The sequence below is a fragment of the Etheostoma spectabile genome, unplaced genomic scaffold, assembly GCF_008692095.1.
Source record: "Etheostoma spectabile isolate EspeVRDwgs_2016 unplaced genomic scaffold, UIUC_Espe_1.0 scaffold00008626, whole genome shotgun sequence".
In the NCBI taxonomy this organism is placed as follows: Eukaryota; Metazoa; Chordata; class Actinopteri; order Perciformes; family Percidae; genus Etheostoma; species Etheostoma spectabile.
This window is the reverse complement of record NW_022603611.1, coordinates 6761-33769: the sequence shown is the minus strand read 5'-3', so window position 1 is coordinate 33769 and position 27009 is coordinate 6761. Positions and strand designations below refer to the sequence as shown.

Here is a 27009-nt window from a genome sequence, read left to right as displayed (position 1 = left end):
GGTTGCCCTGATGCCCTGGCAACTGCCGCAGACCCCTTGTATTTGTGGTTTCACTCATAGTTGAGGTAGGCCAGTAGCATTAAGGACCTTGCCTAAGGATCCACCTGGATACACCCGCCCTAACCGGGATTCCAACCGACGATCACCTGTACCGAAGTCAGCATCGAACCCATGATCACCTCTACCAAAGTCAGTGGCGTTAACCATATATATATATACATATATATATATATATATATATATATACATATACACATATATATATATACACACATATATATATATATATATATATATATATATATATATATATAATATATAAGTTCAACAGAGCAGAGATAACACACTGAGGAGCAGAGACCGACTGGCACGGAGGACAGTGGAAAAAAGGAAAGTCCTCCAGCTGTCCTCTGGGGGGGTGAGGAAAAGAACTGGTAGCTGCCTTTGTTTTCCCCCAGTATCGGCCGTGTGGGCGTCGCGACCTGGACAGACGCAAGAGAAGAAGAACCCAGGCTTCCCTCAGTGGGATCGGACGCTCCTTTGAGATCAACGTAACGGACTGTCAGACACTGGGAACTGGCGGCAAGGAGACTTCTTCTCAATACTCAGTGTTTTTAACTTTTATTACTTGTGTTTTTCAGCAGAAGAAATGTTTTATAACTTCTAACCTACTTAGAATTAAGTGCTACATTTAAGTCACTGTTTGGTCTGGGTCCATTTTTATTTGTAAGTGGAAGGAATATTGCTGGTAAAGTTTTTTTTTTTTTAAACGGACACACCAGCTCCCGGTGTGTATGAGGTGTGTGTGTGTACGTTTTGTTTGTGAATGTGAGATATTCGAGTCACACACGTTCCCGTCTTCAGATCAGAAACAAGGAAATTAATTTAGCAACGGTCGCACCAAAGTCGCTGTGATTGGTTGAATTGGGACGACATCCTGGAGGGATTGTTTCATACAACGTTCATTCATTGGTTCATAACAATAAGCTGACATAGTCCTGGAAGGGTGGTCCTGTCCAGACTCAGCGGATTAGATGTGAGAGACAAGAGGACACTCTCTGTCCTACACAGGACACAGAGACACTGAGGAGCCATAAGACCAGATCCCAAACCCAGGATAGAGAGTCTGAGTGAATGAGGTGTTGAAGGTGTGGAGGTGGATCAGTGAGTCAGAGGAGACTGTGTAGAAGGACAGAGAGCCAGCAGGACAGTCCACATACACTGCTACTCTACCAGAGACACAGGAGGAGGAGACGGAGGTTAATCTCTTATTGTGACGGACATAGTAACGATCATCATAGCAGATCAGACTCCAGGACTGATCATTATATCCAAACACACAGTCTCTACTGTCTCCTGTCCTCCTGATTCCTCTGTAACTCACTGATATATCAACCCGTCCTCTGGTCTGGACCTCCCAGTAACAGCGACCAGTCAGACCATCTCTACACAGCAGCTGTTCCCAGGACTCAAACCTCTCTGGATGACCAGGATATGGTTGATCCTCCTCCACCCATGTCACCTTCCTGTTGTTGTCAGACAGTTTGAGTCTCCTGTCCACCGTGTTGGTGTCGACTGTGAGTTCACAGGAATCTGACAGAGACAACGAGACACAACACAGCTGCAGTTATTAACCAATCAGCTCTTTGGTGATGACATCACAGGGTTGAATGAGTGATGTCACAGTCTGATGAATGAAATTAAAAACACACTTACACTTCCTCAGACCTGGTGTCAACCATCTGACTCCAGCAGGCTCCACCCTGAAAGGAGGGGGGGGGGGGGGCATTACATCACTCTCTCACACAGCTGGGTTCCCTAGGCTAACCCGGTCCTGGACCTCTCTTTGTGTAGTTGAAACTGATTTGATCCCAGGACAGAGGAAAAGGATGTTTCTTAAAACCACGGACAGACATCTGTCCAACTACATCAACTATTAACAAAGGGAGTTCTGATTTTAGTTCCACGAGATGTTCTCCTTTAAAACTTCCTCCACTAATGTCTCCTTTATGTTGATCAGTGTGTGTACCTGAGAGAGTCCAGTCTCCAGAGAGGATCCTTCAGTCCCGCTGACAGCAGCTTCACTCCTGAGTCTCCTGGATGATTGTAGCTCAGGTCCAGCTCTCTCAGATGGGAGGGGTTGGAGCTCAGAGCTGAGACCAGAGAAGAACAGCCTTCCTCTGAGATCAGACAGCCTGACAGACTGGAAACACACAGAACAACACACAGGAAGCCTCTGTCAACACGTGGAGCCATGTGCTAGTTCTTTCTTTGTTTGGTGTCCAGGTACATTTTAGTCCAGATTTAGAATAATCTTCAAAATCATCTGCAGTATTTAATTATTCAACAACAAAAGCAAATTAAAAATTAATTAAAAATCCTCATAAATCCTGGGTCTAAAAAATATTATATAATTAATAACTACTGCTGAAGTCTATCGTATAAACAAAGCTACACGTCAGCTGTTTATCAACTAAAGTTAGTCAGAGTTTAAATGGTCATCAGTTGAACGGGTTAATGAATCCTGACCTGAGAGTCTCCAGTGTGCAGTGTGGACTCTTCAGTCCATCAGAGATCAGCTTCCCTCCTGAATCCTGCAGGTTGTTGTTACTCAGGTCCAGCTCTCTCAGACTAGAGGACTGGGAGCTGAGAACTGAGGACAGAGCTTCACAGCTTCTCTCTGACAGGTTACAGCCACTCAGCCTGGAGAGACAACAGGAAACAAGACAGATAATATAACAGTGTTTAAATGTTGAGATTGGATTTTTTATATGTATAGTATATTAAATCCATTTTCAGTTTAAGTCCTTTCTGTTTAATTCTAAACAAGTTGCAGATAACTAATCAAGAGTGAACCAGGATCAAAGTCACATGATAATAAAATAAAAGATATTTCTAGATCTCAGTCACAGTACATATTTCATGCTTCATGACATATGATTATAAATTAAAACAAAATAGTTGGGAAACATTCAAAGACCTTCTGAAATTAGTCCTGACATGAGAAGGGCTGTTTAAATGAAAATTATTATCAAGAAACAACTATACAAACATCATCAAATTATAGACAAACAGTAAGTTGTCTGACCTGAGAGTCTCCAGAGTGCAGTGTGGACTCTTCATCCATCAGAGATCAGCTTCCCTCCTGAATCCTGCAGGTTGTTGTTACTCAGGTCCAGCTCTCTCAGACTAGAGGACTGGGAGCTGAGAACTGAGGACAGAGCTTCACAGCTTCTCTCTGACAGGTTACAGCCACTCAGCCTGGAGAGACAACAGGAAACAAGACAGATAATATAACAGTGTTTAAATGTTGAGATTGGATTTTTTATATGTATAGTATATTAAATCCATTTTCAGTTTAAGTCCTTTCTGTTTAATTCTAAACAAGTTGCAGATAACTAATCAAGAGTGAACCAGGATCAAAGTCACATGATAATAAAATAAAAGATATTTCTAGATCTCAGTCACAGTACATATTTCATGCTTCATGACATATGATTATAAATTAAAACAAAATAGTTGGGAAACATTCAAAGACCTTCTGAAATTAGTCCTGACATGAGAAGGGCTGTTTAAATGAAATTATCTAAAGAAACAACTATACAAACATCATCAAATTATAGACAAACATTAAGTTGGTCTGACCTGAGAGTCTCCAGTGTGCAGTGTAGACTCTTCAGTCCATCAGAGATCAGCTTCCCTCCTGAATCCTGCAGGTTGTTGTTACTCAGGTCCAGCTCTCTCAGACTAGAGGACTGGGAGCTGAGAACTGAGGACAGAGCTTCACAGCTTCTCTCTGACAGGTTACAGACACTCAGCCTGGAGAGACAACAGGAAGTTATTTATTATTAACTCCTGTTATAAATCATTACCATCATTATTGAGACGACAGTGATGCGGCTAGGACCGAGGCGCTGAGGTTCTTAAACATGACTCAACAAATCAACCCTCTTGTGTAATAAAGCGCTTATACAACAATGGTCACCAACTAAATTCAAGTTATAATCAAACTTCATACGGGCGCCCATTTATATATACAGTGAGTATAATAAGTATTTAACACGCTGCTATTTTGCAAGTTCTCCCACTTAGAGATCATGGAGGGTCTGATGTCCTCGTAGGTGCATGTCCACTGTGAGAGACATGTCCACTGTGAGAGACATGTCCACTGTGAGAGACATGTCCACTGTGAGAGACATGATCTAAAAAAACATCCAGAAATCACAATGTATGATTTATTAACTATTTATTTGTATGATACAGCTGTAAATAAGTATTTAACACCTGAGAAGATCCATGTTAATATCTGGTCCAGCAGCCTTTGTTTCCAACATTTCCTGTAGTCCTTCACCAGGTCTGACACCCTGCAGAAGGGATTTTGGCCCCCCCTCCACACAGATCTTCTCTAGACCAGTCAGGTTTCTGGGCTCCCTCCAAAGATTCTCTATTGGGTTTAGGTCTGGAGACTGGCTAGGCCACGCCAGAACCTTGATCTGCTTCTTCCAGAGCCCCCCCTTGGTTCTCCTGGCTGTCGGGTCATTGTCATGTTGGAAGATGTTTTCCCCTTATCTTCCTAGAGAGTGCAAGGCAATGTGTATGTGACACTTAAACGTTACATATTATGCTGAATGACATTATGTGGAATGGGTACTAAAGTGATCTTTGCTCTGTCTAGGATCATGGAAAGCTATAAACTAAGAATCATCATTAATCAAGGGGACATACGGAAAGTGTCACTGGATGGGAAACCAGAAACGGTTGAAGAGCTGAAGATAAAAGTCAAAGAAAAATGCAAGCTGCAGGATGACTTCAATCTTGTGTATGAAGACCCTGACTTTGGTTATTCCCTCTGCAACCTAGATGACATAGAAGACTTGCCAGCTTCAAAAGCAACTGTGAAGGTCATCTCATTGGTGACACTGACACTGGTGCCTGCTTCCACCACCAGCATTTCTGATGTCTCAAATGTCTCAGATGATACAGAGATTCTGTCGACATACAGCTCGTCATCAACAAGACAAGAGCAGTGGCCAGAGTTTTTTGAGATTCCAAACTTCTCAGCTGATGTAGAATTCAGATTGAGACAGGATAATCTTCAGTTTACGAGACCAAACTTACCTGAATGTACCAAGACACATGAAGCATGGTATTTTGGAGAAGCTTGCTGAAGCGATCTACAAATTTGATGCCTATCCAAATGCAGAACGATGCCATTCTGTTGCATTGGAGCTTACAAGCAAACATCCCTGCCTGAGAGAACCAGGATCGCCAGATGGGTGTTCTGGCTGGAAAAATAGCTTGACATGCAAAGTGGGGAACTATTGCACTAAACTGAGAAAAGCTGGATGTGCAGAAGTTGCTCTAAATCGGGGGGGAAAGGCACCCCGGAAATGGCATCAAAAGGCCTCAAAAGACCAAAACGGTTTGAGGTCAATTACTTATCAGACCTCCCTGAGGGGCAGAATGAAGATAGACTAGAGGTTGAAAGAAAGTTCATGGTTGAAGAAATGAAAAAACGTAACCCCAGTGGAACTGTCATTGCATCTAAGATGGACCAGACCTTCCCACTGCGGAGACGGGAGATTTTGGAGGCTGAACCTCCAGTGAAAACCCTGAAGGAGCGCCTGCCAGCTCTTTTTACAGAGAGACAAGTACGTACTGATGTTGATATGCTTTTTTGTATTCTGTTATGATTAAGTGTGCAATTAGGTTTTAGGACTGGTAACCAAAGCCACTCTACTTACTCACATTTTTTTCGTTGTCTTGTAGGTATTTACTGAGAACAACAGAATAGCTACAACAAACCTGGAGAATTACTTTTTTGGTGCTGTTGACTGCTACACACCACACTTTGTCACCATCTTCAAGTCCAAGAAAGGAAGTGTTGGAGAGAAACTGGCTGAGATTGTGCAGAAAATTGATTCAAGGGTCAGTCTACAGGCTTACGTTTTTGCTGTGGATTAGATCTTCAAATAACTACTCCAATCAAGAACTATTCTCTGCACTGTTAGGCATAGATGGTGACACCTTTTTCAAACTTTTGAATGTTGCATAATCTTGAACTTTATGTGTTCTATCCACTTCTAGAAACCAGATGTGACAGCAGTGTGTACCCTTGTTCTCCAAGGTGTCCCTGTTCTGCTTGGTGACGACCCCAGTAACTTCTACAACACCTCCTTTGTAAGTTCTCATATCTTAAAAGAGCACATACTGTATTTCAATGTGAGTTCAGAAAAAAGATTGGCTGAATGCTAACTGTGACAGTTCAGTGTATGCCAGCAGGGTGAGAAAAACGAGATAAAACAACAAAAACCCTAACTAAACAATGAAGCAGCCATTCAACTAACTCCATCTGTAGTCCATGTCACAGGGTTGCACTGCTGAGTGCAACTATGCTAAGCCCACTTGCCATGCTGTAATTGTGGGTTCTGCACAAGAGGTAGAACATTTCTCTCCCTCAAAAAGAATAGCTGTAACAGCAATAACATCTGAATAATTTTTGTATTAGGATATAGCTTAATTTCATTCATGTTTTTTAGTGGATGTCTGTTAGCTGGGTGTGAAGTGAAAACCTAATTGGCTGAAGGGAAGTGTTGACTTGACAGATGGCATGATGCCAATTGCTAATGCCAATCAACATTTACCTGTTGTAATGTTTGTGTTTGGTTGTATACAGGATTCTGACAGTGACGAGGCCTGGGCCCAGGTATCTGTGGATTCCTGACTATCATCAGTGAAGATGCGCCTATCTCTCCAAATCATCTCCATCTTGACCCAGTGTCTACTGCCATCATTCTTGAAGGAGGTATTGTAATGGACAGTCTCCAGAACCTACCTCAAGCACTTTGCCTCTTGTTTGGGTTGTCCTATGCACTACACTTGGACTACCCTAAAGCCATGAAGAACACATTCAACTTCATTCAACGAGTGATGCTTGGCCTGGGAGGCAACAAACTCCCCCCCAAACTTCAAACTTTTAAAAATCTCCTGTTGAGTTAGGATGGTAAAAATCAAGAGTGACATTTGGTATACAATTTTGTTTATAAAAGTAGGTCTAGCTGCTTTTAATTGTCAATATTGTTTTTTATCAGCCACCGGGTCCATCAGCAAGTTACATTTAGAGGCTGCAGGTGTATGGTCATTCATACGTGTGTGAGATTGGTTGCCATAGTTATATACTAACTGGATGTCACTTGTACTTAGGGTTAGGCAGGTTGATTCTGTCATCACTTGATTCTTAACCAAGTTTGGTCTTTAAACTTTGTTATTACAGAAGTAAAGCACTTGTTCAGGATTATCTTAAAATAAAGGTCAGGGTGGGAATTTCTTTCCACAAATGACAAATGCATGTCTTTTTATAAAGCCAAGTACATTGGCTGCCAATTATTACTAGAAGATTTTTGAAGAACAATTTTGGTACCGATGTGTATATAAGCAGTGTATACAAACATTCAGTCCAACAGAGTTCGTTGTTCACACCCCTTGGTGTTGCTTTCACTCTATGCTTTTGAAAAATGTTTTTATTTTTCATATTGTATGGCAGTGAATTAGGCATGTGTGTGTGTTCTGGTTCTGTGAGAAGAGGTGTTCTGTGGTCGGCACTAATACCTTGACATTGATCATTTTAGTCTGAATGTTGTCTTCAAGTGGTACTGATCACTTATAGTAACGACTAACATTTTAATCTCCTCAAAACCAATTAGTATCTCTACCAGCTGTCTCAGGTGCAGATTTGACTGTACCATATACACTCATAAAATCAAGTAAAAATTCATACTCCTGTAAATAATCCGGTAACAAAAAAAAATACTTAGTCAAGAAGTCGTGTGCCAAAATTTGATTGATTGAAATTACAAGGTGTATCTGGGCCAAGCACACGATAATATTTTTTAAGATGATAGAATACAATCAGAATAAAATACAAAAGTCAAGGTAATGCATACTTCATACCAGATTCAAATGGTTTTAAGACTTTTATTTGAACATGGTAAACTAAATAACAATGGTTGAGGTTTAATGAATAAACCTGTTTCAACTATATTGTGGTTGTGTGTTAAGTATTTCTATTTTATGATACTTAATACTTCTTCTCTGGTACATTTATGTGACAAGTGTATAGTGAGTTGGCAGAACAGAGTTAACATAGGTGAGCATTTGGGGTTTAAGATTGTTATTCTTTTTCACAATAACAATCTCAATGTCTAATTGATTACTGTAAATGGAATAAGGTAAAGTGATTGTTTGAAGTAATAGTTGATCTTTTCAATTGGTTTGCATGGTTTAAACAAGTAAATCAGAATCCTTCTTCAAGTAACTTAAAACAAGAAATTCTAAGTTACCCAACTTAAATAATTGTGTTTAGAGTACACACAAAGTAAAGTTCAAGTTCATGACATTACTTAGTTGTTTGAAATAGTAATTCTGAGTAGTCTATACTAAGTCAGAAGTACATCTAAAGTAAATTGTCAAGTACACCGCACAAAATGTCTTTAGTTACTTAAACTCAAGAGTAAGTATACTATACTAAACAGGGATTTGTTAATACAACACGCAATACCTGTTTCACTGTACTTAGTTTTTTAAGTGCGGTTTGCATGCTTTTTTTTAAGAAAGGTTAACTTATCGGATTTTACAGTGTATATATACACTCGTTGACGCAGATGCAGAGGGCCCGCGTTCGACACCAACTTGTGGCCCTTTGCTGCAAAAATAATCTTAAAAACAGCTGAATTCATATTGTGGAACAATACGCTCTCAAAGTAAAGAAAAACAGAGGATTTGTAGTCCCTCCATGTTAAATGTTAGCCAGCCAGTCATCTTAAGCTAACGTTAGCATTGTAACATAGATATTGTTATATAAACACCAAACTGCTCGGCTAACTTAATCTGGTTATAACTAAAAATATCTACTGGACAAGACATAGTTTCATTGATAGATTTAACTTAACTTCTATAGGTTTAGATAATGGCAGCTGATGTGATCCAAACAGCTGATGTTTGACTTCCGGTTGAGGCAGCGCCATGTGAGGACGTGGGTTTGTGAGCTCCACACCTGAACCATTTCATTTATGATACGGCTCTTATAAAATTACGCGATATAGCTTTGCACAAGCTGTTGTGTATATATTAGACAACATCAACCTTTCAGGCATGCCAAAAAAATCTCAAGTCAACAAGTTCGGACAAGACGCGAGGGCCTCTGAAGCGGAAGCCAGCTCAGCTAGCCTAGCTTGCTCAACCTCAACAATGACGACTGCGGCGGGCAACCAGAATGCCATTATGGAGGAATTACAGTCAATGAGGCAAGAATTGTTGAAGAAAATGGACGAAAAGGCTATTGAATCCAAACGGAGCTGCGCAATGTCACAGATAAGCTCGATAAAAGACTGGACAAACTTGAGAGTCACACGTCTGAGCTAGAAAACGGAGTGACCGCTAATGCTAATTCTATTGCGACTATGGAGTCCGACTTGTCTGGGATGAAAAAAGAACTCTCCCTGCTCAGAGCCCGGTGTGAGGATCTGGAGGCCAGATCTCGGCGTTGTAACGTCCGCATCACCGGAGTGAAAGAGGGGCGCGAGCAAGGGAAACATCCGTCAGTTTACGTAGCTGGTGTGCTGAAAGAAGCCCTTGGACTGGACAAGTTGCCGACTCTGGATAGAGTGCATCGGACCCTCCGCACAAAGCCAGTACAAGATGACTTGCCACCAAGGGCGTTTGTGGTTAAATGTCACTACTTCACAGAAAAAGACTTACTTCTCAAAAAAGCAGCAGAGGCTGGAGTGATAACAACCGCTGATGGTGACACTATCCGCGTCCTGCCGGACTTCACCCAAGCTGTGAGTAAACAACGCGCCGCTTTTACCAAAGTAAGGAAACTGCTTCGCAGCTGTGCGGGAGTCCGCTACGGCCTCAGATACCCAGCGACGTTGAGGATTACTACGGCGGATGGACAAGAAACGACCTTCAAGGATCCAAAGCGTGCGAAGGAGTTTGTTCTGAAGGAGTTGCTGAGCGCTGAACCGTCCCATTAAGCATGACCGTTCGCAAGGGAGCATGGCCTGGAGTTATCAGGACTGGACGGTGCTGTCGCAGGACAATAACAAACATTGGTGCTGAATAATCGGATCTTGCAGGTAGTGCGTGCGTATATTGAGCCTTATAGTGTGTTTTCTTTATAAAAGAGACATACCATAATGTCTAATTTTGAATTCTAAGTTTTGGCTTTTCTGACACTCGCAATTATTTTTTCTTTTTCTTTTTTGGAGCCTTGTGATGCTATATTGGAATGGGTCACTACTGCTGTAGAAATTGAATCGTTGCGTTTAATTACCGTTTGTAATTGGGTTCTGGTGTGGGCTAACATGGTAAGCATTTATTAGTTTGGATAGTGAGGAGATACACTGTGAGAACTGGAAGTATAGCGGCCTCCTTTTGAGGCTAATTTTTATTTTATTTTTTTTCCCTTTTTTGCCGTTCTATTATAGGTGCTTTGTTAATTTTGTGCTCATTATTCCCCCCTCTCCTGCCCCTTGTCCTTTTTTCTCTCCCCTGTTCCCCTCATGGGCTACATGTTGGATGCCTCTTTTGTTGAGTCTTGTCTATGACCTCTGCAAATAATAAGATACTAACCAACACCACTTTGGTGTGCTGGAATGTCAGGGGATTAAACCATCCGGTGAAACGTAACAAAGTATTCTCTCATCTTCAGAAATTGCAAAGTCGCATTGTTTATTTGCAAGAAACCAATTTGTTAAATAAAGATCAGTGCAGACTCTGCAGAGGTGGCTTTACACAATATTTTCATTCGGATTTCAACAGTAAGAGCAGGGGAGCAGCTATTTTAATACATAAAGATGTACAGTATGAAGAGTCTAAAACAATTAGGGATAAAAATGGCAGGTATGTCATCACACAAGGCAAATTATTTAATAGGCCTGTTGTTCTTGCTAATGTTTATGCCCCTAACTGGGATAATGTGGATTTTTTTAGTAATCTTTTTTCCCTCTTACCAGATCTTGAATCGCACAATTTAATACTAGGTGGGGACTTGAATTGCACTTTGAACCCAACATTGGATCGTTCCAGCCCAAGAGTTGCCTCGCTTAGTAACTCAGCCCGTTGTATTAATACGTTTATTGAAACATACGGAATGGTGGACCCCTGGAGATTCAAATATCCATCATCCAAACAGTTCTCTTTTTTCTCCCAAGTACACCAAACCTATTCAAGGATTGACTACTTTCTGATTGATGAGAGACTCTTGCCCATGGTTACCCAAGTAGATTATGGCAGCATTGTAATATCAGACCATTCCCCAGTCACTCTGCGGTTAGGCTTTCCTGAAGACAAATCTCCCACCTTTTCGTGGCGGCTTAATCCCAGACTGCTGTCTGAACAAAGGTTCGTCGACTTCATCAACGCACAAATAGATATTTTCATTGAGTTAAATGAGTCGCCTGAGATAAGTAATGCTATACTTTGGGAAAGTCTAAAAGCATATCTGAGAGGTCAAGTGATATCTTACGTTGCTGGTGAAAACAAAAGGAGGGCTAAACGGACCTCAGAGCTTATTGAACGAATTAAAACCGTAGATCAACAACATTCAGCTTCACCTTCTGTTGACTTATACAGAGAAAGAATCCTACTTCAAACAGAATTTGATTCAATTACTAATACCAAAGCCATTGACATGCACCTGAGGTCACGTCTCACCTATTATGAGTCTGGGGATCGTGCCGGCAAAATGTTGTCCCATCAACTTAAACAGTCAGCATCTGCAGGTTTCATTACAGCGATAAAGGATGAGCATGGTAACATACTTACTAACCAAAATGAGATTAATGCTCAGTTTAAGTCATTTTATGAGAATTTGTATACTTCTGAAGCTGGTGACACTGCTTTGATTGAAGACTTTTTCAGTAATCTGACTATACCCATGCTAGATGACTCGGACAAGTCTAAATTGGAGGGTACTATCACCATATCAGAAATAACTCAGGCTGTCACAAAAATGAAACCCGGAAAGGCACCTGGCCCAGATGGGTTTCCCATAGAGTTTTTTAAAAAATTTGCACCAAAATTAGTCCCTTTACTGCTGAGAGTTTTTAGGGAGAAATTAGATAAAAAGGCCCTACCTGTGACTATGACGCAAGCAATTATCTCACTGATACTTAAAAAATCTAAAGACCCTTTGCACTGTGAGTCATATCGTCCAATTAGTTTGCTATGTTGTGATTATAAGATTTTGGCAAAGGTCCTTGCTGGCAGGCTCGAAGATGTTCTTCCCAAACTTATCCACCCGGACCAGACGGGCTTTGTTAGGGGCAGACAGATATCCAGTAATTTACGACGTCTCTTTAATGTAATCTATCAGCGCCATGATGTTGAACCTGAAGTAGTGATATCCCTTGACGCCCAAAAGGCATTCGACAGAATTGAATATGACTTTCTGTTTACTACACTCAAAAAATTCGGATTCGGCCCAGTTTTCTGTACTTGGATCACCATTTTGTACACAGCACCACATGCGTTGGTGCGAACAAATAAGGTCACTTCTAGTTTCTTTCCTCTCTCACGTGGTACCCGACAAGGATGTCCCCTTAGCCCCCTTTTGTTTGATATCGCTATTGAACCTCTGGCAATCTTGATGAGGGACTCCGCTAATTTAATTGGTGTGCAGAGAGGTGGGCGCGTAAACAAATTGTCCCTTTATGCTGATGACCTCCTCCTTTTCCTGTCTAAACCCAATATTACAATACCTATTGCTCTAAACCTAATTGGAAAATTTGGGCAGGTTTCTGGTTATAGATTGAATCTATCAAAAAGTGTTTTATTCCCAATCAACGACAAGGCACGTCAAATTGCCTTCCATAGTCTCCCCTTTATAGTCAGTAAAGATAGTTTTGATTATTTGGGTGTCTGTGTAACATATGATTACAGTTGCTTGTTTAACAAAAACTTCGCTAAGGCACTGAATAAGGCTAAATTAGACATGGAGAAGTGGTCAAAACTCCCTCTGTCTCTTGTAGGAAGAATAAACTCAGTCAAGATGACAATCATGCCAAGGTTCTTATATCTGTTCCAAACCATACCAGTCTTTATTCCTAAGAAATTCTTCAAGGAACTAAACAGACATATATCTGTGTTTATCTGGAATAAAAACATTCCGAGAATTAGAAAGGAATATCTAGAGAGACAGAAAGAGGACGGGGGACTGTCCCTACCTAATTTCCTTGGCTATTACTGGGCAACCAATATCCATAAGTTTTTGTACTGGTTTATAGATCAGACGGGTCCTGAATCCCCAGATTGGGTCCACCTGGAACAACACTCTAGCAGTGTTGCTTAGCTCATTAATATGTAGCCCTTTACCTCTGAGTAAATGCCACAGGACGAATAATCCAGTTGTTGCGGGCGCTCTTAAGATATGGCTCCAATTTAGGACTCATTTTCAATTTAGAAATGCACTAACTGCATCTCCTGTGCGATGCAATGTCCAGTTCACCCCATCCTTGATAGATCCATCCTTTCAGAAGTGGCACGAGAGAGGCATAACTTGCGTTAAGGACCTTTTTGAAAGAGGTCAATTTGTTTCTTTTGAACAACTTAAAAGGCGCTTTGGTGTCCCTCAGGCTGACTTCTTCAGATATCTCCAGGCGCGTAGTTACGTGAAAACTAATTTCTCATTAACACTGCCTCGAATAACGTGGATTGATGAATGTTTGGATATGAATCCGACTGATAAGGGCTTAATATCAGTTATATACGGCAAAATTCAGAACGCTGCATCCCCATCACTTATACATCTAAAAGAATCATGGGAAGAAGAGTTAGGGGAACTATTTACTGATACAGCCTGGCAGGCTGCAATCTCAAGAATCCACTCTTCTTCAATTTGCATTAGACATAGCCTGCTACAATTTAAGGTTCTGCACAGATTGCACTTGTCCCCTAATAAATTAGCTAGAATGTATCCTGGTGTAGATTCATCTTGTGTTAGGTGTGGACACAACCCTGCTGATCTCAGTCATATGTTCTGGTTTTGCCCTAGGCTCCTCCCCTTTTGGGAGTCAGTTTTTAGGACGATTACACTTATATGCAAGAGGAATATTGATCACAGTGCTCTAAGTGCCTTATTTGGGGTTGTCCCTCCGGCTACACCAATAACAACGCAGCAGGCCAATGCTATAGCATTTGTTACACTGCTGGCAAGACGCCTAATATTATTCAATTGGAAGAGAGCTGCTCCTCCATCTCATAAGCAATGGATGGAAGATGTTATGCTCCATCTGAAGCTTGAACATCTGAAGCATACAATACATGACTCAATCCAACAATACAATATCACCTGGCAGCCATTTCTTTTGCATTTTGAGACAGACTTCTGAGCATGTAGCCCTCCCCTCCTCTTTTCCCTTCCCCCCCCCCTCCTTCCCCTTCTCCCCCCCCCTCACTAAATGTGTGATGTTAGCACCTGTTGTCATTTTGTTTTGTTTGTTTTATTGTTGTTCTTACATGTACAAGACAATAAAAAGATTTGAATAATAAAATAATAACAGCTGATGTGGTCCAAACAGCTGATGTGATCCAAACAGCTGATGCTGATTTGAGTATGTTCTAAATGTCTCGTTGACCAATCAGATTGTCTGGTCAGATTTACTTGTTGTATAATCAGGAATAAACAAACGTCCAGTAATCACAGTCAGATAATATTAAAATATGAATCATTTCTGGATGTCAGCCACAGTTCATATTTCATTCTTTATGAAGTGATTGTAAATCTGAATAAAATATTACATACATTTTTCCAAAGTATTTTTCAATTCTGTGTTTTCAAAGATTATTGTTGTTGGTCTGACCTGAGAGTCTCCAGTGTGCAGTGTGGACTCTTCAGTCCATCAGAGATCAGCTTCCCTCCTGAATCCTGCAGGTTGTTGTTACTCAGGTCCAGCTCTCTCAGACTAGAGGACTGGGAGCTGAGAACTGAGGACAGAGCTTCACAGCTTCTCTCTGACAGGTTACAGCCACTCAGCCTGGAGAGACAACAGGAAGTTATTTATTATTAACTCCTGTTATAAAAAGATAGCAGAGTATTTATTGGTGAATAAATCTCACATACAGAGCTTTTTTGGAGGCTTTGACCACTGGCAGCAGCCTCAGAAGAGCCTCCTCTGAAGCAGAGTATTTCTTCAGGTCAAACACGTCCAGATCTTCTTCTGATGACAGTAAGATGAAGACCAGAGCTGACCATTGAGCAGGAGACAGTTTATCTGTGGAGAGACGTCCTGATCTCAGGGACTGTTGGATCTGCTCCACTAGAGAACCATCATTCAGTTCATTCAGACAGTGGAACAGATTGATGCTTCTCTCTGCAGACAGACCTTCATCCATCTTCTTCTTGATGTACTTCACTGTTTCCTCATTGGTCCCTGAGCTACTTCCTGTCTGTGTCAGCAGACCTCGTAGGAGATTCTGATTGGTCTGCAGAGAAAGACCCAGGAGGAAGCGGAGAAACAAGTCCAGGTGTCCATTTGGACTCTGTAAGGCCTTGTCCACAGCACTCTGGTAGAACTGTGTTGATGATGTTTGTTCTTCTGCCAGCAGGTTGACTCCAGAGTTGGTGAAGGTCAGATGGACATGAAGAGCAGCCAGAAACTCCTGAACACTCAGATGGACAAAGCTGAACACCTTGACCTGGTACAGTCCTCTCTCCTCTTTAAAGATCTGTGTGAACACTCCTGAGACCACTGAGGCTGCTGTGATATCGATGCCACACTCTGTCAGGTCTGATTCATAGAAGATCAGGTGGCCTTTCTGCAGCAGCTCAAAAGCCAGTTTTCCCAGAGACTCGATCATTTTCCTGCTCTCTGGACTCCAGGTTGGATCTGTCTCAGCTCCTCCATCATACTTGATGTTCTTCACTTTGGACTGAACCACCAGGAAGTGGATGTACATCTCAGTCAGGGTCTTGGGCAGCTCTCCTCCATCTCTGGTCTTCAACACGTCCTCCAGAACTGTAGCAGTGATCCAGCAGAAGACCGGGATGTGGCACATGATGTGGAGGCTTCGTGATGTCTTGATGTGGGAGATGATCCTGCTGGCTTGCTCCTCATCTCTGAATCTCTTCCTAAAGTACTCCTCCTTCTGGGGGTCAGTGAACCCTCTGACCTCTGTCACCATGTCAAAACACCCAGGAGGGATCTGATTGGCTGCTGCAGGTCGTGTGGTTATCCAGAGGCGAGCAGAAGGAAGCAGATTCCCCCTGATGAGGTTTGTCAGCAGCACACCCACTGAGGTGGACTCTGTAACATCAGTCAGGATCTCAGTGTTGAGGAAGTCCAGAGGAGGTCGACACTCATCCAGACCGTCAAAGATGAAGAGAACCAGGACCTCTTCAAACCTGCAGATTCCTGCTTCTTTGGTTTCACTAAAGAAGTAATCAACAAGTTCCACCAAGCTGAACTTTCTCTCTTTCAGCACATTCAGCTCTCTGAAGGTGAAGGGGAATGTGAACTGGATGTCCTGGTTGGCTTTGCCTTCAGCCCAGTCCAGAGTGAACTTCTGTGTTAAGACTGTTTTCCCGATGCCAGCCACTCCCGTTGTCATCACTGCTCTGATTGGTTCATCTCTTCCAGGTGGGGTTTTAAAGATGTCTTCTTGTCTGATTGTTGGTTCTGGTGTGTCTGGTTTCCTGGATGCTGTTTCAATCTGTCTGACCTCATGTTGATCATTGACCCCTGCAGCCCCTCCCTTCATGAGGTAGATCTCTGTGAACATCTGATCCAGAACGGTTTGGTTTCCTGCTTTAGGAATCCCCTCAAACACACGCTGGAACTTCCTGTCTAGCTTAGATTTGAGTTTACGCTGACACTCAGCACGAATCTCTGAATGAATAAAACAATGATGTCAATGAGGGTTTGTTCTGGTGAATGTGAGTGAGCACATTTCTGTATTCATCAAATCTATTCACAAAAACAACTGATATGTTGGGTATCTCAGTCAAAAAGTATAGAAGTAACAAGAGGCCAAACTCTAGAGAAGGTTGTGTGGGTTCAGTCCAAGATGGCGGAGCTGCAGCTCGGTCATGGGTGCGTTCTGTTGAGTTTCTCCTCTTGTTACTGCTATACTGTGTCTCAGTCATACGTCTATAAACTCTTCATTGTCCAATAAACCAGAAGGTACATGACTTAATAACAGAGGGAATTAATATTGCCCAAGCAGTATCTTCCAGTGACATCAGAGTGTGCCGACTCTAACCAGCAGAGTTACCAAAACAGTCTGACTGGGTTTCATCATGTTTTGTTGTCAGAGACCCTTTAAATGTAGTTTCTCTGGTGGAGGATTGGGAGCTTGTTCTCTTCTTGTCAACACAACATATGTATCTTTGTAGATAAGAGGGAGACATAGGTAACACAGCTAATGGTTATTGAAGACTGATATACAAGTTTGATATTTGTTACATCTATTTTTTAAATTTATAATGAATATGACTTACCTTCACCTTCTGGGGTGTTGACTTCTCCATGACGCGGTAACTTCTTCACCAGATCATTTAGATTCATCTTCACTAAAACTATTCTGGTCACATCAATAATATTTGTACTGTAGGTCTGGAGCATCATCTCCACGGTGTTAAGCCGGGTTTTTTTCTCCAGTTTACTCTTTGGGATTGCTGGGAAGTTGTTGAGGGCTCCTTCCTGCTGCAGGTGCCAATTAAACTTCTCAAAGTGCTCAGCTCCTAAGGCTTCTAAGATTCTTAAGACGACTTCTTGAGGCGTCTCCATCTTTTGTCCCTGCAAAGATCCAAAACATACCAAAAAGAAACCCGCCACTTAACAGAAATGTTTTGGGATATTTAATTACAGACCAGTTTTGTAGATTATGTTATGATGATAATTCATGATTCATTCATTCATTACATAATGGTAATTATTAAACCAAAGTAAGGGTTCTGCATTCATTAATTAGACAGCAGTGTTTTATCTGAGAGGCTCAGGCAGTAGATGACATGATTGGATCAGCTTCTTACCTTTCAGACAGGAACTTCTCAGGTATTGGTCATTACTGAGCTCGTCATCTAAATCTACGTCTCAAGGTTCTGGTCTGAGTCCGATGCTGTTAGCTTCATACACTCAGCTCTGGTTTCTCTTGGTCAAATAAGAAGTCATTTAACAGAAACCTCCACAGACTCAGACTTGACTTTAGTCTCATTGTAAGTAGAACAAACATGTGAGCTACACTATGGTTCAACATAAAAACATCAAATAATAACTGATGTGTTCATTTCCTCCTGTCTTAACTACTGCAGTTCTCTGTTGCTCCGCCTTAGTAAGACCTCCCTGAGTTACATGTAAGGGGTCCAAATGCTGACACCAAACCTTGGACCCAGTCCTTTAAAAGGTCTCATGTTACTGGCCCTGCTCGACTCAGGCCTACTCATCACAGTCACCATGGGAACAGTTGCCATGCTGTGGTGGTGTGAAGCACTTGACCCCAACTGGATTTCGAGGGAGGGATGGGAACTGAAGTGAGGGGGCATGAGCCAGCCACCGGAGAGCAAAGATGGCAAGTGGTTGTACCCCCAGAACTCACCAGAGAAGATCTTGAGGTGCATCATGGGACCCTACCACCCTACCAGTCAGATTACCACAGGAGGTCTTAGTCTACCACTACCCTCCATAACCCTACCAGTCAGATTACCACAGGAGGTCTTAGTCTACCACTACCCTCCATAACCCTACCAGTCAGATTACCACAGGAGGTCTTAGTCTACCACTACCCTCCATAACCCTACCAGTCAGATTACCACAGGAGGTCTTAGTCTACCACTACCCTCCATAACCCTACCAGTCAGATTACCACAGGAGGTCTTAGTCTACCACTACCCTCCATAACCCTACCAGTCAGATTACCACAGGAGGTCTTAGTCTACCACTACCCTCCATAACCCTACCAGTCAGATTACCACAGGAGGTCTTAGTCTACCACTACGCTCCAATACCCTACTATTAAAAGTAGTTGGTGTACATGTACAGACCATAAAGATGGAGTCCAGGTGGGTCTGATGCTGCTGGGCAGGCTGACCACTGGAACCCTCTGAGCTCTCCTGGTCCACTCTGTGGAGGAATCAGAAGAATTAGCTCCATCATGTCCGTCCACACAGAGACACACACAAGGTAAAGGTCCTTGTAGGAGCCTTTTGTATCCACCTGTATATTTGGTTAGGTTAATTTAGTTATTTCGTTTAGCCACTTGGGGGGTATTGCACTGGGTGTGGTACGTCACTGGGAATAAGGTATTTTTACAGGTGCGGCTATCAATGAAGAAAGGTGTGGATGGCGAGGAACACACGGTTCTTACCGTAGCCATGAACACGTCACAACATTTTATTAATCAGCACTAGGTGAAGTATTATTTTATGTGAATTACCCTTTTTTCTACTTTTATAATGAACGGGAACACCAACCAAGGACAATCAATGCCTGGACTTAAGATCTTTTTTGTACGCGTTGAGAGCATCATGCCATCCATACCGTAGGATAACCTCCACAGTCCTGAGACTTAAAGTGATATTACAAAAGGAGATATAGAAAACAGTATAAAATAACAATAACAATAATCCTTTTAGCTATAAAAAAATACCCTTTAGCATAAATAATCAGTTAAAAGCAGATTGTCCAGGTATGCATGTAAGTAGATTATTAATTAGTTAATTGCACAGTGAAAGAGTGATGACCAAGAGATGCTGAGAATAAACTCCAAAACTTCTCTGGAGACATAAAAGTTAAAGCATGACTCAGCAATATTATAATATATAGAAACGCCTTGCTGGACGGACCTGTTGCAGTAAGCGTACCTGACTCATTTCCGTTTCCTGTGCTTGTGTGTTAGTAGCGTGTTGGTAGCGTGTTGGTAGCGTGTTACTGCTCACTAAATGCTAGTTAAATTTGTTAGTTTTGCCATTAGAGTGGCTAACTGTCCGCTAAACAATTATTCTTACAGTGGTTCTGCTTAAGCACTCACAGTTCTTTACATGTTTAGTGACTTTCATTAAATAACAGTTTTCAAAAGCTTGGTAGCTAACGCCAACGTACTTTAGCTTCGCTGTTAGCGACTTTAGCTTAGCAGTTAGCCATATCTGGTTAAGTGACTGGAATTTGAGGAAAGTGTTATGCATTAAACTACATTTGCTTTGCTTAGAGCTCGCATCAACGGGGCCTAGGCATAAGCATTTGTTCTACGTCTTTCAGTGACTTTCATTAAATAACAGTTGGCGAGGCTTAGTGAGTTAGAAGTCCGGATCTGCACCATGATAGATCAGTCATTAGTTACTGTAGCTACCCCCCCCCACCCCGGTAGTCGGAGCGGACCGGCCTGAGCCTGAGTTAGCCTCTGGTAGCCGTCCCCCGGTTAATCCGGAGCAGCCAGGACATAGTGCCTGGGTTACTGTTCGAGGACGAGGAAGTCGTAAGCTTTCCAAGGCCACGGACCACCACCAGCCTGTTAGCGTTTCTAACAGATTTTCCCCACTCAGCAACACACCCGCTGAGAAACCAACTCTGGTTATCGGCAGCTCCATTCTGAGAAACGTGAAGTTAGCGAAGCCGGCAGCCGTAGTTAAGAGCATCCCGGGGGCTAGAGCGGGCGACGTTGAGTCTTATCTGAAACTGCTGGCTAAGGATAAACGTAAATACAGCAAGATTGTTATTCACGTTGGCGTTAATGACTCCCGGTTACGCCAATCGGAGGTTACTAAGATCAATGTTGAGTCGGTGTGTACATACGCAAAGTCAATGTCGGACACCGTAGTTTTCTCTGGACCCCTGCCAGACCTGACCAGCGATGACATGTATAGCCGCATGTCGTCACTCTTAAACATCAGATCTCTCTCTTCTAAAGGTGTACTAGTAAATGAATTAATATCAGATTCTAATATTGATTTATTTTGTCTTACTGAAACCTGGCTGGGTGATGGAGAACATGTTAGTCTAAATGAATCCCCCCCCTCCAGTCATATTAATACTCTAAACCTAAACTAAATTATGACTCATTTGAAAGTCTTGTTCTTAGTCTTTCACCCAAGTCAAATCAAATCAATGCAACCAGTTCTATTTGTTATAGTGTACCGAGACCCTGGTCCAGACTCTGAACCAGTTCTATTTGTTGTAGTGTACCGAGCACCTGGTCCAGACTCTGAACCAGTTCTATTTGTTACAGTGTACCAAGAACCTGGTCCAGACTCTGAACCAGTTCTATTTGTTATAGTGTACCAAGACCCTGGTCCAGACTCTGAATTCTTATCCGAATTTGCAGAGTTTTTGTCAAACTTAGTGCTAAAAACGGACAAAGTTCTTATTGTAGGGGATTTTGATATTCATGTGGACGATGAGAATGATAGCCTTAGCACTGCGTTTATCTCTCTATTAGATTCTATTGGCTTCTCTCAAAGTGTTCATAAACCGACTCACCGTTTTAACCACACCCTCGATCTTGTTCTGGTATATGGTGTTGAAATTGAACATTTAATAGTGTTCCCACAGAATCCCTTCCTATCTGACCACTGTTTGATAACTTTTGAGTTTATACTGCTGAACTACACGCCATTAGGCAAACCTCCTATACAAGATGTCTATCTGATAGTGCTGTAGCTAAATTTAAGGATGCGATTCCGTTAGCATTTAATTCATTACCAGTCCCAAAGTAACGGAGGACTCCTATGCTATTAGTCCCTCCCAAATCGATCATTTTGTTGATAGTGCAGCAGGCTCGCTACGAATGACTCTCGACTCTGTTGCCCCTCTAAAAAAAAGATAATAACAAAAAGACGGTTAGCTCCATGGTATAACACTGAAACTCGCAAATTAAAGCAAATATCGCGGAAACTTGAGAAGATCTGGCGTTCCACCAAACTGGAAAATTCTCGTTTAAACTGGCAAGATAGTCTTAAACGTATAAGAAGGCCCTCCGTAATGCCAGAGCAGCGTACTACTCGTCATGATAGAGAAAAATAGGAACAACCCCAGGTTTCTTTTCAGTACTGTAGCCAGGCTAACAGAAGGTCACAGCTCTACTGAGCCAAGTATCCCATAGCTCTTAGTAGTAACGACTTTATGAGGTTCTTCAACGATAAAATTATAACTATTAGAAGCAAAATTCACCAAGACCTGCCTTTAACTGGCACTGACTTATCTCTAAACTCAGGAACCTTAGAAACAGCTGTAAAACCAGATACATGTTTAGACTGCTTTGCTTCACTTGATCTTTATCAATTTAATTCAATTATTTCTTCTTCTAAACCATCAACCTTCCTCTTAGACCCCATCCCGACTAGGCTTCATCTAAACCATCAACCTGCCTCTTAGACCCCATCCGGACTAGGCTTCATATAAACCATCAACCTGCCTCTTAGACCCCATCCCGACTAGGCTTCATCTAAACCATCAACCTGCCTCTTAGACCCCATCCCAACTAGGCTTCATCTAAACCATCAACCTGCCTCTTAGACCCCATCCCGACTAGGCTTCATCTAAACCATTAACCTGCCTCTTAGACCCATCCCGACTAGGCTTCATCTAAACCATCAACCTGCCTCTTAGACCCCATCCAGACTAGGCTTCATCTAAACCATCAACCTGCCTCTTAGACCCCATCCCGACTAGGCTTCATCTAAACCATCAACCTGCCTCTTAGACCCCATCCTGACTAGGCTACTTAAAGAAGTTTTACCATTAGTCAACACTTCTCTACTAGATATAACCAATCTATCTTTATTAACAGGCTATGTACCACAGCACTTTAAAGTAGCTGGAATAAAACCTCTTCTGAAAAAGCCCAACCTTGATCCAGATGTTTTAGCCAACTATAGACCTATATCCAACCTTGATCCAGATGTTTTAGCCAACTATAGACCTATATCCAACCTTGATCCAGATGTTTTAGACAACTGTAGACCTATATCCAAACCTGATCCAGATGTTTTAGCCAACTATAGACCTATATCCAACCTTGATCCAGCTGTTTTAGCCAACTATAGACCTATATCCAACCTTGATCCACATGTTTTAGCCAACTATAGACCTATATCCAACCTTGATCCAGATGTTTTAGACAACTGTAGACCTATATCCAACCTTGATCCAGATGTTTTAGACAACTGTAGACCTATATCCAACCTTGATCCAGATGTTTTAGCCAACTATAGACCTATATCCAAACCTTGATCCAGATGTTTTAGCCAACTATAGACCTATATCCAACCTTGATCCAGATGTTTCAGCCAACTCTGGACCTAAATCCAACCTTGATCCAGATGTTTTAGCCAACTATAGACCTAGATCCAACCTTCCATTTCTCTCTAAGATTCTTGAGAAAGCAGTCGCCAAACAGCTGTGTGACTTTCTGCATAGCAACAGCTTATTTGAGGATTTTCAGTCAGAATTTAGAGTTCATCATAGCACAGAGACGGCACTTGTTAAATGACTAATGACCTCCTAATTGCATCAGACGAAGGACTTATCTCTGTACTTGTGTTATTAGATCTTAGTGCTGCGTTTGATACCATTGACCATCATATCTTATTACAGAGATTGGAACATTTAATTGGCATTAAAGGGACTGCTCTAAGCTGGTTTAAGTCTTATTTATCAGATCGATCTCAGTTCGTTCATGTTAACGATGAATCCTCTGTGCACGCCAAAGTTAGTCATGGAGTCCCACAAGGATCTGTGCTCGGTCCAATCCTGTTCACTTTACAGTGGTGTGAAAAAGTGTTCGCCCCCTTCCTCATTTCCTGTTCCTTTGCATGTTTGTCACACTTAAGTGTTTCGGAACATCAAACCAATTTAAACAATAGTCAAGGACAATACAAGTAAACACAAAATGCAATTTGTAAATGAAGGTGTTTATTATTAAAGGTGAAAAAAAATCCAAACCATCATGGCCCTGTGTGAAAAAGTGATTGCCCCCTAAACCTAATAACTGGTTGGGCCCCCCTTAGCAGCAACAACTGCAACCAAGCGTTTGCGATAATGTGTAATGAGGCTTTCACAGCGTCCTGGAGGAATTTTGGCCCACTCATCTTTGCAGAATTGTCCTAATTCAGTTACATTAGAGGGTTTTCGAGCATGAACGGCCTTTTTAAGGTCATACCACAACATCTCAATAGGATTCAGGTCAGGACTTTGGCTAGGCCACTCCAAAGTCTTCATTTTGTTTTCTTCAGCCATTCGGTGGTGGACTTGCTGGTGTGTTTAGATCATTGTCCTGCTGCAGAACCCAAGTTCGTTTCAGCTTGAGTACACGAACAGATGGTCGGACATTCTCCTTCAGGATCTCTTGGTAGACAGCAGAATTCATAGTTTCTTTATCACGGCAAGTCTTCCAGGTCCTGAAGCAGCAAAACAGCCCCAGACCATCACACTAACACCACCATATTTTACTGTTGGTATAATGTTCTTTTTATGAAATGCAGTGTTCCTTCTACGCCAGATATACTTGGACACACACCTTCCAAAGAGTTCCACTTTTGTCTCATCGGTCCACAGAATGTTGTCCCAAAAGTCTTGGGGATCATCAAGATGTGTTGTGGAGAAATTGAGACGAGCTTTGATGTCTTTTTGCTCAGCAGTGGTTTTCTCCTTGGAACTCTGCCATGCAGGCCATTTTTGCCCAGTCTTTTCCTGATGGTGGAGGCATGAACGCTGACCTTAACTGAGGCAAGTGAGGCCTGCAGTTCTTTGGACGTTGTTGTGGGGTCTTTTGTGACCTCTTGGATGAGTCGTCGCTGCGCTCTTAGGGTAATTTTGGGCGGCCGGCCACTCCTGGGAAGGTTCACCACTGTTCCATGTCTTCGCCATTTGTAGATAATGGCTCTCACTGTGGTTCGCTGGATTCCCAAAGCTTTGGAAATGGCTTTATAACCCTTTCCAGACTGATAGATCTCAATTACTTTCTTTCTCAATTGTTCCTGAATTTCTTTGGGTCTCGGCATGATGTGTAGCTTTTAAGGATCTTCTGGTGGACCTTACTGTGTCAAGCAGCTCCTATTTAAGTGATGCCTTGATTGTGAACAGGTGTGGCAATAATCAGGCCTGGGTGTGGCTAGAGAAATTGAACTCAGGTGTGGACAACCACAGTTATAGTATGTTTTAATAAAGGGGGGCAATCACTTTTTCACACCACTGTATATATGCTTCCTTTAGGCAATATTATCAGGAAGCACTCCATAAACTTTCATTGTTATGCAGATGATACTCAGTTATATCTATCGATCAAGCCGGATGAAACTAATCAGTTAGCTAAACTTCAAACGTGCCTTCAGGATATTAAAACCTGGATGACCTGTAATTTTCTAATGTTAAACTCAGATAAAACTGAAGTTATTGCTCTGGGGCCCAAGCACCTCCGTGACGCATTATCCAAAGAGATAGTTACTCTGGATGTCATCACCCTGGCCTCCAGCACCACCCTGGCCTCCAGCACCACCCTGGCCCCCAGCACCACCCAGGCCTCCAGCATCACCCTGGCCTCCAGCACCACCCTGGCCTCCAGTACCACCCTGTCCTCCAGTATCACCCTGTCCTCCAGCATCACCCTGGCCTCCAGTACCACCATGTCCTCCAGTATCACCCTGTCCTCCAGCATCACCCTGTCCTCCAGCACCACCCTGGCCTCCAGTACCACCCTGTCCTCCAGCATCACCCTGTCCTCCAGCATCACCCTGGCCTCCAGCACCACCCTGGCCTCCGGCATTACCCTGGCCTCCAGCATCACCCTGGCCTCCTGCACCACCCTGGCCTCCAGCATCACCCTGTCCTCCAGCACCACCCTGTCCTCCAGCACCACCCTGGCCTCCACCACCCTGGCCTCCAGCACCACCCTAGTTCCTAACCTAGTTACTAACCTAGTTACTAACCTAGTTACTAACCTAGCTCTGGGGAGTCCTTATGTTCCTTTTTCCCCAGCATGTTCCCTCGGATCAGGGAGGCTGCGATGCCCTGTTACAACCTGCCACAATCTGCGGTGCCCAGCTACGTCCTGCTACGCCCTGCTACGTCCTGATACATCCTGCTACGTCCTGCTGTGCCTTGTAATTTCCCACAGTGCCCTGCTATGCCGTGAACTAATACAAAAAACTACTACTTTACTACTACAAACTACTATTTATTATTATTATTTTTTTTTTTTTGGGACTGTTATTTCCACTCTTCATTCTAACCCCAACCGGTCGTCAGACACCGCCTACCAAGAGCCTGAGCCTGGGTCTGGGCCTGGGTCTGGGTCTGGGTCTGGGTCTGTCCGAGGTTTCTAACTAAAAGGAAGTTTTTCCTCTCCACTGTGGCCCTGTTGCTGCTCTGGAGGAAACTACTAGAACTGTTGGGTCCTTGTAAATTCTGGAGTGTGGTCTAGACCTGCTCTATCTGTAAAGGGCCTCGAGATAACTCTTGTTATTGATTGGTACTATAAATAAAATTGAAATGAATTGAATTGAATTAATATTATTAACAGTTTACCTCTTTTCAGCAGAGGGTTGTTCTCCTTTGAAGTCAGTGAGGCGATCATCTGACCGGTCGCTCTTAAAGGACACACAGCTGGGTTCAGGATCAGGATCAAGATCAGGATCAGGATCAGGATCAAGATCAGGTTGGTCTGGTCTCTGACGGGTCCTGATCCACAGCCAATTTCTGGATCTGAAAAGTATGGAGTTAGACAAAAAAAGTGTTAAGTGTTAGATTTTTGAGTTTATTTTCAAAATTTGACTACAGGTTGTATATGGAATACTCTTTGATGGTGTTATATTTCGGAGTTCATTCATTAGGTGTTAAGGAACGTGAATCAACTAAGGTACTGGTGTTAATTCATAAAACTAACGTCCCAGCTTTGTCTCGCCGTGCCAAACAAAACGTTCGTTGTGAGGCAGGTAAGGTAAATGTGCCATTTTACTTCTCAAACTACAACGTTATGTTAGGCTGTGAAGGACTCTCTTGTAAATGTACTGTCTTTACATAT

At 42.5% G+C, this 27009-nt stretch overlaps 2 protein-coding genes across 2 annotated transcripts; one reads left to right on the top strand and one right to left on the bottom strand.

The window, feature by feature from the left end:
* Nucleotides 1-356: 356 nt before the first annotated feature.
* LOC116678917 (NLR family CARD domain-containing protein 3) lies at nt 357-26686 on the bottom strand. The gene is made up of 10 exons (XM_032508653.1): nt 26514-26686; nt 19040-19118; nt 17498-17795; nt 15122-16886; nt 14862-15035; nt 3646-3819; nt 2530-2703; nt 2030-2203; nt 1717-1763; nt 357-1593 (listed from the first exon to the last, which is right to left on the bottom strand). The coding sequence occupies exons 2-10, from the start codon at nt 19040-19042 to the stop codon at nt 1064-1066; spliced, it is 3339 nt and encodes a 1112-aa protein (XP_032364544.1). The 5' UTR covers nt 19043-19118; nt 26514-26686; the 3' UTR covers nt 357-1063.
* On the top strand, nt 5283-7758 carry LOC116678916 (uncharacterized). The gene is made up of 4 exons (XM_032508652.1): nt 5283-5651; nt 5770-5928; nt 6088-6180; nt 6677-7758. The coding sequence occupies exons 1-4, from the start codon at nt 5346-5348 to the stop codon at nt 6722-6724; spliced, it is 606 nt and encodes a 201-aa protein (XP_032364543.1). The 5' UTR covers nt 5283-5345; the 3' UTR covers nt 6725-7758.
* Nucleotides 26687-27009: the final 323 nt, after the last annotated feature.